Source organism: Eriocheir sinensis, chromosome 13 (genome assembly GCF_024679095.1).
Source record: "Eriocheir sinensis breed Jianghai 21 chromosome 13, ASM2467909v1, whole genome shotgun sequence".
NCBI classification, from domain to species: Eukaryota; Metazoa; Arthropoda; class Malacostraca; order Decapoda; family Varunidae; genus Eriocheir; species Eriocheir sinensis.
The window spans coordinates 7,504,774-7,517,534 of record NC_066521.1 but is presented as its reverse complement, the minus strand read 5'-3'; the positions used below and the strand labels follow the sequence as shown (position 1 = coordinate 7,517,534).

The window sequence follows — 12,761 nt, the reverse complement described above, 5'->3', positions numbered from 1 at the left end:
CAGATGTTTTTAACACTCACTTTTCCACTGTGGCTATTTATGTATAAGTCGGTCGGGTATGTATAGGTATTTTCGACATACATAGCTACTACTACTACTACTACTACTACTTCTACTAATTCTACTACTACTACTACTACTACTACTACTACTACTGCTACTACTTTTACTACTACTACTACTACTAATATTACTACTATTACTACTACTACTACTACTACTACTACTACTTTTATTGCTTTTGCTACTTATTAAAAAAATACTAATATTAAAAAAAATTAACAATCAATACCACAGCCTTAACCCCCAGGATTACACACACACACACACACACACACACACACACACACACACACACACACACACACACACACACACACACACACACACACACACACACACACACACACACACACACACACAGAGAGAGAGAGAGAGAGAGAGAGAGAGAGAGAGAGAGAGAGAGAGAGAGAGAGAGAGAGAGAGAGAGAGAGAGAGAGAGAGAGAGAGAGAGAGAGAGAGAGAGAGAGAGAGAGAGAGAGAGAGAGAGAGAGAGAAATTATACAGATTTACATAGATATTCAGTCATCACAGACCCTATGGTCCAGACTTTGTGGTCTGCCCTTGAGCCTAGGTAAAATCATTAAATTAAATGCCACCAAGACTTTGCATTTCGACTTTAATGACAATCAAGTTGAAGAAAGTGGCAGTCGATCTTTACATCAAATGAAATATTTGTACTGCACTGGACCACTGAAGGTGGGAGCTTATTGTATTTTCGCGCCACAACGTTGTTGGAGAAAAAATTGGTGCAGTCTCAATTTATTTGTTTACACCTAAGTTTTGTGCCATTGTTATTCATTCGAAACGCATCATCGATCAAAAACAATTTATATTTGCTCACATTCGTAAAACCATTGAACGTTTTGAAACATTTCATCAGTTTCCTCGAGGGCGACGTTTTACAAGGGAGAACAGTTTAAAGGGTGACTTTCGTTTTAAGGTTTGTTTCTCAAGGAGATCAGCTTTGTTTCCCGTCGTTGCACACCGAGTTTAGCAATGTTCTTTGCCTGATGGGTAAATCAAAACTCCCGCATATTCTAAATGGGGGCTGACAAAAAAATTGTACACTGTAGGTCTTACATTTTTATTCTTGAAAGAGAAGTTTCTCTTCTAATGAAGCCCAGCATTATGGTCGCTTTGTTTGCTGCGCCAATGCATTGCTGTGAGAATTTGAGGTTTGACCCGATTTTGACATCCAGGTTTTTGGTACACTGAACGCTTTTGAATTTCACGCCACGCATTTCGTAATCGAATCTTTAATTTTTGTACCTATTTGAAGAACCTGGAACTTATCTACCTATATACATCTCTCATCTATTGGATCAAACTGAAATTTTATGCAAATATTCTTGGGGTCTTTTTCTGTCGTCAGTAAAAAATAAATTACCAATCAATATGTCGTCAGCAAATTCACCAATGAGGTTATTGAGACCAACGTTAACGTCATTGGCACTGTGCGGAGAACTAAGCCCTGTCGGACACCACTAGTGACAGGTGCCCACTCTGAGTTAAATCCGTCGATCACCATTCTTTGCTGTCTGTTGCTCAACCAGTTTGAGATCCATTAGTGTACTTTACCGTCAATACCTACCTGCTTGGTTTTATAAAATAATTTATGATGTGGAACTTTATCGTACGCTTTCTGAAAATCAAGATATACTACGTCCAGTGATTTGGTTACGATATAAACTGAGATGTCGTTATAAAAGGTCAATAGGTTTAACAAACAGTGTCTCTTGTTTCGGAAGTTATGTTGAGAATCCTTAATTAATTAGTACCTTTCAAGGTACCTCACAATTTTGTCTCTAATTATTCTCTCAAGTAGTTTACCTACTAGTGAAGATAGGCTTGCAATTACCAGATATGTTTTGTCTCCTTTCTTAAAAATCAGTGTTACGTTAATACGAAGGGACGGTGCCTTCTCGCAAAGACATATTGAATCCAGTTGTGAGAGAAGAGATTATTTCGCTTTTTGTTTCTTTAAGTAGAATAAGATATACAGTGTCTGGTTCTGGATTTTTATTTGTTTTAAGAGATTGGAGATTATCAAGGATTTCATCTGAAGTTATTTCAAAGTCGAGAAAGGTCTGAGTGGGATTATTGTTAATCCTATTGTCATCGCTAATGTTGGTGGTAGTGGCGGTAAGACTGACGGTATTGAATACCGAAGAAATGTAATTCTTCAAAAGATCGTAACGCACGGGCTTTCAGTTAGAGAGAGAGAGAGAGAGAGAGAGAGAGAGAGAGAGAGAGAGAGAGAGAGAGAGAGAGAGAGAGAGAGAGAGAGAGAGAGAGAGAGAGAGAGAGAGAGAGAGAGAGAGAGAGAGAGAGAGAGAGAGAGAGAGAGAGAGAGAGAGAGTAAATCCACAGAATAGTGCCAAATTTTCAGACGAGAACGGAAAAGAGAACATGTAATCAAAAACCCTTCGATTGACCTTCTATACCATCTGAGCCACTCGCACCTCTAACCAGGGAGCTGAAGGGCCTGTATGAGGGCTGCTTACATGCTTCACAAACACGTCCTCTTACTTCCCCTTCCCGTCGATGGCTTTTTCCGAGGCAGTTACTCATTATTGAAGTCTGCCCATACTGTGATGGTTCTCGAAGGTACGTTTTCTTTGACCCTGGCCTTTAAATATTGCGTGGGGAGAGAGAGAGAGAGAGAGAGAGAGAGAGAGAGAGAGAGAGAGAGAGAGAGAGAGAGAGAGAGAGAGAGAGAGAGAGAGAGAGAGAGAGAGAGAGAGAGAGGTAATTTTTAGTGAAGCGCCAGGAATTTTTATTTAATTGCACCCTTTTCATCCACACACACACACACACACACACACACACTCCAAGGTGCAATGGTCAGCACAGGGTGGAGACCAACGGGCAGTCTCCTTGCACCCGTGGCTCTGTCCACCGAGTAGTGCATGGGCACCAAGCATCAGTCGGGGGTTGTGTCCCATTTCCTGGTGTGTGTATGTATGGAAAAGGTGTTCAATAGTGCTTGGTTAGCACGCTGGACTCATAATTGAAAGATCCGGGGTTCATTTCCAGACAAGATAGAAGGCGGATAGGCAGTCTCTTCATATATTACATATCCAGCCATCTGTGAATGGGCACCGGCCATCAGTCGAGGATTATGTCCCGACGCCCCGAGGTGGTGGTCTGGCACTGTCATAGGCGAGTATCCAAAGGGTGAACACTCTCAGACCCGTGGCGCATGAGCTTCTAGCTCAGTCAAATAGATTACAAGTAAATTAATTACACTCAAACGTACGCGCGCACCCACACACAGACACAATACAGGTAAAGGCGAGGATGGCAAACATTAACACACAAACGCGATATAAAAGCAAACAAACATTTAAGTAGAATATGTAAAACCAGATTGCCACTTTCCCGGCTGACCTCACTTGAAACACCTCTCTCACACACACACACACACACACACACACACACACACACACACATACATACCCTCGCAAAACTCTCTCTCTCTCTCTCTCTCTCTCTCTCTCTCTCTCTCTCTCTCTCTCTCTCTCTCTCTCTCTCTCTCTCTCTCTCTCTCTCTCTCTCTCTCTCTCTCTCTCTCTCTCTCTCTCTCTCTCTCTCTCTCTCTCTCTCTCTCTCTCTCTCTCTCTGTTATTTGCTAAAAGTCTGGAATAAAAGGCAAGTGAGGAGTTAAGTGAAGAATACGATACTGCTAGTAGTGTGTGTGTGTGTGTGTGTGTGTGTGTGTAAGTTACTGGTTATTCTCCCAGATACAAACTCGCCACACACCAGGTCTCTTCATGCAAATCGGAAACATTTACCTTAAAGGATACTTTTTGATTCCTTTTTTTTTACATTACAAAATACAAAAACAAACACTTACATTACTCATCACATTCTTCCCAGCTCAAACAAAACGACGTAGAAGAGCTTGTTTGGGGTGTAAAACCCGCGACCATTAACATCAGTCAGTCTCTTACTTCCTTTTTTCCTCACCAGATGGCACGCAGCAACGCTGGGTCTGTGGTGTTGAGGAATCTGGGCTTCCTGTCTTCGGGGACCTACAGGTGTGAGGTGATCGCCGAGGCACCGGTCTTCCACACCAAGCTTGGGGAAGGCAACCTGACTGTCATAGGTACGAGGAAGGGGCAAGGGAGGATGTACGGTGTTATCTGTTAGGGAAGGGAAACTAATGGAGTCGAAAGGTGAAAGGTAAAATATGAAAGGTATGTGAGAAATGGGAAAAAAAAGGAAGGGAAGGGGTTAGGGAGGATTCAAAGGTTTACTGGGTAGGTAAGTGAAAGGAAACGATGGGAAGAGGAAGGTGAAAGGTGAAAATTGAAAGGAGGATGGGGAATGAGAAAAGGTTAGAGGAAGGGGGAGGGAAGGATTTAGAGACGATATTGAGTAAGGAAGGAAAAGGAATCAAAAGATGAAAAGTAAAAGAAAATGAAAGCGGGAATGAGGAATTGTAATGAGGGGAAGGGGAAAGGGAGAATTTGGAGGCTCAGTGGTTAAGGAAGGGAAGGGAAACGAATGGAATAGAAAGGTGCAAGTTAGAAAAAATAAAGGGGGAAGAGAAATGGGAAAAGGGAGGGGAAGGGGTAAGGAAGGATTAAGGGTTTATTGGGTAGGGTAGGGAAGGGAAAAGAAGGGAATCGAAGGGAAAGGTAAAAAAATGAAAGGGGCATGGGGAATGGTAGAAGGGAGGGGAAGGGAGAATTCGGGGGATTTTTGGGTAGGGAAAGGAAGGGAAACGAAGGGAATCAAGTGAAAGGTAAAAAAATGCGAAAAAGGGGCTGTGGGGAATTGGAAAATGATGAGAGGGGGAGTGGAAAAGAGTAGAGTTATGTAAGATGTGCAGAGAATGGGAACAGAACGGAGGGAGAGGTTAGACACAAAAGATGGAGAGGGAGAAAAGTGAAAAAAAGGGAGTGAGTTAAGGAATAGGAATAAGGGGAGTAAAGGAAAGGGGAAAGGGTAGCGGGTAGTGAAGGAGTGGGGTAAAGGAACGTGATAAGGAAGGGAAAGGGGCGGGGATAAAGAGGGAGTAGGTTATCGATGGGGAAAGAAATAGAGGAAAGGGGGATTAGTGTTATCGATTAATTAAGGGAGAGAGTGTGAGGAATAGTTATGAAATGAAGATACGTGAGAGAAAATAAACGTAAATACGATCCTCCCGTATTACTTTTGCTCAACTCACTCCTTACCTTCCACCCGTCACTTTCCACCCGTCACCCTCCACCCGTAACCATCCGGCACCTTCCTCCTGCCACAGACCCTCCAGAGAGCGCCCCGGTGCTGGAGGGGGCCCGGCCGTCTTACCACGTCGGGGAGCGAGTGACTATGAACTGCACGTCCTCCTCCTCGTGGCCCGCTGCCGAGCTGGAGTGGTATGTCAACGATCAGCTGGTGGTGAGTGTGGGCAGGCCCGTGTGGGGGTGGGTGGGACAGGTGTGTGTGTGTGTGTGTGTGTGTGTGTAATTCACCCACGGCTTGATCACGAGCTGGACTCGTCATCGCCAGGTATACCTTCCCGATTTGAGCAAGGCTCATTATAGTCGATCTCAGGGTACTGCCGGGACCTTCACTCACCACAAATCCAGTACCCCATGTTCATGGGGGATAGTAACTGCTCCTTGTCAGTGAAAAAAAATCCCGGCCTAAGCGGGCTCGAACCTCCGCTGGCCTGTTCGTGAAGTCTGACACGGGTAGCTTTACCACTGAGCTACCGGAGCGACACGTGTGTGTGTGTGTGTGTGTGTGTGTGTGTGTGTGTCAGCTAACTGGTCTTGCCTAATTGTATTTTTTAAAGTCTAAGTCAAGCTCGTGGTGTCCCGTTTTTAGAAAGTATTTTATCATAATTTTCTCATAAACTTTGGATGACTCTGCCAAAGGACTTCTTCTGGTAATATATTTCATTAATCTATTGCCTGTCTGGAAAGCTGAATTTACTCAGCTTTATTTTTTTATATGTTTTATTACTGTGTGCGCGGACTGTGTATTAAGACTTAAGTGTTCTTACGGAATTGTATATTTATAGGATTGAATCAAGCTGGTAGTATCCCGTCTTCCGAAACTTTTATCATATTTTTCTTATAAACTGTGAATGACTTTGGCACATTTCTTCCGGTAATATATTTCACTGATCTATTGGACAGTGTGGGATGCTGAATTTTCTCACAAATTTATTTTTCTTATATAACTTTTTTTCTGTGCGCGTACGTGTGTGTGTGTGTGTGTGTGTGTGTGTGTGTGTGTGTGTGTGTGTGTGTGTGTGTGTGTGTGTATGCGAGCGCGCACATCATTCCAATAAGGTTGTGTCTGTCGTACCATGTAGCCTTTCACACTTTTCATACAATATTGTTGCTCTTCATATTCATGCAGCTTTTGCATCTCTCATCTATTCACTCTTCGTATCCATTCATAGTGTTGTTATTCTACTTCTCTGCACTGTCTTGTTCCTCCGCAAATTGTTACTCTATATTATATCCATAAAGGTTTTTTCATCGATTTATAAAGTATTGTTGTTTGTCGGTACAGTCTTGTGAGTCATTCATTCAGGTCGTTCCTCATACATGTGTCTCGTGTGTGCTCAGCAGACACCCACAGGAACAATAGCTATTTTATTCTCTGTGTGTCCTCTCACCTTCCATCCGTGTTCCCTTAAAAAGAGGGGACTATCCACGTTCTGTCCAAAAGACCACCTATCATCCCGGACTCTAGACCCTCTCTCTATAAGAGAGGGTCATTGATGAGCTCCGGGGGGCAGCATGAGCCAAGCAGGATGGTGCCTCTATAAACACTTGGCTGCGCCACAACGGGCTGGGGCCGTAGGCGGAAGCGTAGAAATAGAAAAAAATGCTAATCGCCCAACCTTACCTTCTATAGTGCCTTTGTGGTCGTATTTAGCAGTCGCTGTTACAGACAACTCTTTTTCCTTTTCCTATCGTTCTCTTATGCCCCCAGGCTTTCCTCAACAGACAGGTCCATTTCCTGTTTAATATGAAGGGTCGCTGCAGGAGGCTGGGGGGGTGTGCTTGATCTCTCCTGTATAACTTGACTTCTTTTTATCTCCTACTCATCAATCCTCCCTCTCAACAGACAGACCCATTCCACCTACGTGACTACGAGGCCCTGGAGGGGCCTGACGGGCTGGAGACGGCCGTGCTGGGTCTGTCCTTCCCTACCACCCCGCGACACTTCCAGCAGGGCGTCATGCGGCTCAAGTGCGTAGCCAGGATCGCCGATATTTACTTCCAGTCCCAAGAAACCTCGGTGGTGGAAGCCTCGAGTCGCCTGCCACACACGCTGGCCGAGGGACGCCGGCACATCCATCTGGGTGGGTTTGGTTGCTGCGATAAGGGATGCAATAGTTCTTAGCTGTTAATCTGTAACTGGAAGAGGATCATCAGGTCATGCCATGCCCTAAGACCTTCTGCACTTCCTTCTAGATGGGTTTACAATCTACGAGATGGGATTCTACGCTTTATATCTCATAAATGAAATGGAACAACATCAGTAATAGAAGTAAGAACATAAGAACGTAAGGAGTCTGCAAGAGGCCAATTAGCCTCTACAAGGCAGCTTCTGTAATCCTAACCAGACTACACACTTTCTTTGAATGACCGTGGATGCAGCAATACATGATTCTACACCATGTATATATATATATATATATATATATATATATATATATATATATATATATATATATATATATATATATATATATATATATACATATAATTTTTTTTTACACCTACTTCTATAGCGCCGGTAGGCTTGCATGAGGGGCCTGGGTGGTAGTCGGCCCAGCCCGTCATGGCGCAGACAAGTGTTTATAGTGGCTCACTTAGGTTGATGTGGGATACAGTTATAAGTTGAAATATGGATTACAGACAGAACACTTTTAAGTTATGAAGTGTGCAGGAGGTCAGTATGCCTACACAGGGCAGCTCCTATCCTCCCTATCCATGAATCTAACTTTTCATTGAAGATGTATACCATATTGACACACTGCATATAACTGCTAAGTCTGTTCCACTCATCCGACACTATATTTTTAACCATTCTTACCAACGTTTTTGTTGAATCTGAATTTATCTAACAAATGCATTACGTAAATGCCATAAACATATTGACATCATTATCGCCATTATAAAAAACCTTTCATCCACTTGAATACTTCAATCAAGTCTCCTTGCACTCTCGGCCTTTCTAGAGATTGCAGAGTTTAAACTAATATAGATAGATAGATAGATAGATAGATAGATAAATAGATAGATAGAGAGGCTGACAAATAGCTAGATAGATATACATATACAATCTCTTTATCTATAGATCTGTATGCAGAAATACTGATTGGAATCGCCATTATGATCAATCCCAAGGTAGAACACGATATATTGCTTATTTTTTTTATTGGCGAATTCCATAAAAGGTATAAGTTCAAAATAGGCTCAGTATAGTAATGGTATACCTATAAGATTAAAGTCAATGAGATTGCCGACAAAGGAGAATGACGATGAAATACCCAGCTGAACAGTAAAGAAAACCAACGAAAACAAGATGGAAACAGTGCCATGATAATTACTCTTCCTTTCTATAGTCATAAGGAAGTGGCTGCTGTATCTCATCACTTCAGATAACCTGTAAACGGCTTTGTTAACACTATTCTTTCCTCCTTTTTTTACAGGCAGTGGCGGGCGGTCAGGCGGCGGGAACCCTGACATGATGCTCTTCAGTCTGGCTTTGTCCCTCACCACCCTCATCACCTTGCTCCTCCCTCTGCCTCTCTCCCTGACCCTCACCACACCGGCAGCCCACCGCACAACCTTTCCCGTTCACTGCGCTTTGTAAACTAAGCCCAATTGACGGTGTTCTCTTGTATATATAATGAATACTTGACAGAGGGGATGAGAGGAAGGTGTGAGTGTCATGAGGGTAATGCTTTCTGCTCAATACAAGATTTCACAAGCATCAAATAACGAGAAGTAACGTCTGTACTTCTGTATATCCGTAGTAGTGATGACTTTTTATAAGCAGCCCCCCCCCCTCACACATACACACACACAAACAGGCCGGTGGCCGAGTGGTCAGTGTGTGGGCATGGTAAGCCCGAAGACCTAGGTTCTAGTCCCACCGAAGTACGCTGACGATTTTCAACCATCGCCAAGTGGCGGAACATTACCTACATGCTGCGTGATCTTCAATGAACCCTTACTACAGCGACTTCGTTCAAGTGGAACACTGGGGGGCAGCATGGGCCAGGCACGAGTTATACATCACGGCAGCCACTATAAATAAAATTTACCTGCGTCACTAACTGGATAGAGTTGTACAAGAGGTCCCTCAAAAGAACCTACAGGCGCTATAGGCAGCACCTACACACACACACACACACACACACACACACACACACACACACACACACACACACACACACACACACACTTCAAGAGGACATTCAGAGAAAAGAGAAAAGGAAACACTCACTAACAGGATCAAGACATCTGCATTCCCCATGCCCAGGTAAGACCCAGGTACAAAATATCTTTACATCAACAACCGTTGTGTTCTTAAATACTTGTGCAAGCTTAGCCCGTTTTTTATAAGCACAACAGCTAAACATATGTAACATGTAACATTACATACAGATTACTACACTGCAGCCTCGATAATGTTAAAATCATATACTCTAGTCTCAGAGCCAGAGCCACAGACCAACATAGAAACATTGTAAGCGTCAAAACAAACTATTCTCCCTAAAGCTCAGCGTCCATTCTCGTTGATTTCACTTAATCTCAATTGTTTCGATCACGAAGATGCCACTACGGTATAACACAAAAGCTTTCATATTTAGAATGCTTGCTTCTCCGAACTACATTTAGAGAGCTTTAGATGCCTTGAATTTACTTTTCCACATACTATGAAAGGATGAAGTAACAAAATCCTAATCATTAGTGTTTATAAGTCCCTGTACAACACGAACACCAGATAGGCTAAGGTCTGTATGGTTTCCTCGAATTTATATCTTCTATATTTACTTGAGACACCATACTATACATTTTTAGTCTTTGTATTTAGTTTGATATCTTATAAACCCGCCGCGCAGGACCGAAGAACTGACCCTAACTTCTTTCATACAAGGGGACGGCAAACTGTTCAAACAATCATCGTCAGTGTTATTAAGAAGGAAAACATGCGGAATGGCAGCACTGAGGCTCGGTGGCAATAACAAAGCCGGTTCATTACCTTGTCAAGTTGATTGGCTCTCGACGTGATTCTCAAACGGGGAAACTTGGAATTTAATTAACCTGCAGCCAATGCCTCGTGTCGTCGCCTTGTCGAATCAGGAAATACGTCCTGCATATCGCCTTCACGTCGTCGATCTTTCCGGTCTGCTCTGATGTGGATGTGCTGTGTCGCTGTCTGTTGTGGGTTAAGAAACGCTGATCTTTCTCTATTTCTGCTATGTATTTCTGTATTTCTCTGTATTTATCTTTCTGCTATTTTTCATTTTTTCTCTGCTCTGAACTCCTGTATTTCTCTGTGTTTATCTTTCTGCTATTTTCTGTTTTTCTCTGCTCTGAATTTCTGTATTTCTCTGTATTTATCTTTCTGCTATTTTTCATTTTTTCTCTGCTCTGAACTCCTGTATTTCTCTGTGTTTATCTTTCTGCTATTTTCTGTTTTTCTCTGCTCTGAATTCCTGTATTTCTCTGTATTTATCTTTCTGCTATTTTTCTGTTTTTCTCTGCTCTGAATTCCTGTATTTCTCTGTATGTATCTGTCTGCTCTTTCTGAATTTCTGCATTTCTCTGCTCTGTATTTCTGTATTTATTTTGCTGCTATTTTCTGCATTTCCCTGTATTCTCTGTATTATTACTGTGTATGCAGGTAGCAAAAATGAGTTTGTGTTATGGATTAGGAAAGGCTGCATTTCACTCTGCGTTGATAGATGATAGCCGAGTCTTTTATGTCTTTTAAGGAACGTTACTATTTCTATTTATTTGTAGTCTGGATAGGTGTAAATTAATTGCATTTCTCATTGTTCGGGTTTAATTAAGAAAACGCTGCCATTTCTCTTATTTGTGTTCAGAGTATAAATGGGGAAATTGCGTTGCTGTCTGTTATGGATTTAAAACTACGATTGATCGGGATACTTATCTGTGTTGATGCAGGAGAGAGGAGTTGATGTTTGTTATGGAATAAGAAAACTTTGTTATCTCCCTTTTCTTTATAATCTCGATAGATATGGAAGGATCATGTTACTGTCTTTTAAGGATTATGAAAACTGCTATTTCTCTGTATTTTTTGCCTAGTGAGATATTGAGAAGTGGGGTCACTGTTTGTCATAGGATTATAAAAGTTTATTTTTCGATTTCCTTTTAGTCATGGTAGAGATTGAAGAAATGAGTTACTGTCTGAAGGGAAGAGAAGCATTAGTCTCTTACATTCCTCTTCTTGTTAAAAATATTAAATGAATAGTAATATACTTCTAAAATTTTGCTATACTCCGACATTTCTAGCTTGAGTTGAAGTTGAAGGATTGAGAAAATGTATAAATTTAGGAAACTGCCATTTCAGGATATTTTTGAGAGGTATAAAATTATGAATCTTACATTCATTATTTCTTACTTTTATTAATACTCCTTTTCTTCCTTTCATTTAGCAAGATCAGCAACCACTCAGCCTCACAACTCAGCCCTGGCTCAGCACAAGCGAAGACGACGCTGAAAGCTAAACGAGAAGAATGGGAGTCACCATAAACTCACCACACAGTCCAGCGAACAACAAAGCCTCAGAACACACCCAACAGCCATCCAGTCAGTAAGTCAGACAAGCACTCGAAGAACTGGAAAACGAGAGCAATAATGAGGAAATCTACGACAAAAGTAGGTTAGTGTTTGGCGAATTAGTTATTTTCAGTGTGTATTTTGACAGTAAGAGGAGGCAGACCTAAGGCTATGTAAAAAAATGAGAATGGGAAAAGGTAGCCTGAAAGATTGCGCCTCAAGACTATAAAACGACAAGAGATGCTAAAACAGAAAGGGAGAAGCTAGAGTGTGTCCCCGGAACTCAGCTGAAAATAGACAGACGTGTAAAAAATAATCATAAATCATTCTTAAATCACATGATCCACATATTGCTTTCTTGGAATTGTGAGAGAGAGAGAGAGAGAGAGAGAGAGAGAGAGAGAGAGAGAGAGAGAGAGAGAGAGAGAGAGAGAGAGAGAGAGAGAGAGAGAGAGAGAGAGAGAGAGAGAGAGAGAGAGAGAGAGAGAGAGAGAGAGAGAGAGAGAGAGAGAGAGAGAGAGAGAGAGAGAGAGAGAGAGAGAGAGAGAGAGAGAGAGAGAGAGAGAGAGAGAGAGAGAGAGAGAGAGAGAGAGAGAGAGAGAGAGAGAGAGAGAGAGAGAGAGAGAGAGAGAGAGAGAGAGAGAGAGAGAGAGAGAGAGAGAGAGAGAGAGAGAGAGACACACACACACAAAAAAAAAAACAAAGAAAAAAAAAAAAAACAAAAAGAAGCAATGATGGATTACCCTTTTTTTTTGTTTTTGTTTTTTGAGGGGGGGTGAAGTGGAAGAGAGAAAAAAGAGGCCCGAAACTGCTTCTATCCAATTACAAATATGAAAGATGCTTATAGATGCTTCAGGTAAAGAAAAATAAACGTCAGACGTGTGTTTTTTACGCTTCAGAGACAGAGTGGAAAAAAACGACCGA

At 42.1% G+C, this 12,761-nt stretch overlaps 1 protein-coding gene across 1 annotated transcript in view; it reads left to right on the top strand.

Annotated features, from left to right (window-relative positions):
- The window catches only part of LOC126997936 (uncharacterized), a 119,199-nt gene extending 106,993 nt beyond the window's left edge, over nucleotides 1–12,206 (top strand). Inside the window, exons 4-8 of the mRNA XM_050859189.1 lie at nucleotides 4,036–4,171; nucleotides 5,315–5,451; nucleotides 7,141–7,378; nucleotides 8,735–9,570; nucleotides 11,714–12,206. Coding sequence (XP_050715146.1) covers nucleotides 4,036–4,171; nucleotides 5,315–5,451; nucleotides 7,141–7,378; nucleotides 8,735–8,898 — 675 coding nt within the window. The 3' untranslated portion in view covers nucleotides 8,899–9,570; nucleotides 11,714–12,206. The remainder of the gene's footprint in view (nucleotides 1–4,035; nucleotides 4,172–5,314; nucleotides 5,452–7,140; nucleotides 7,379–8,734; nucleotides 9,571–11,713) is intronic.
- The last annotated feature ends 555 nt before the right edge of the window (nucleotides 12,207–12,761 follow it).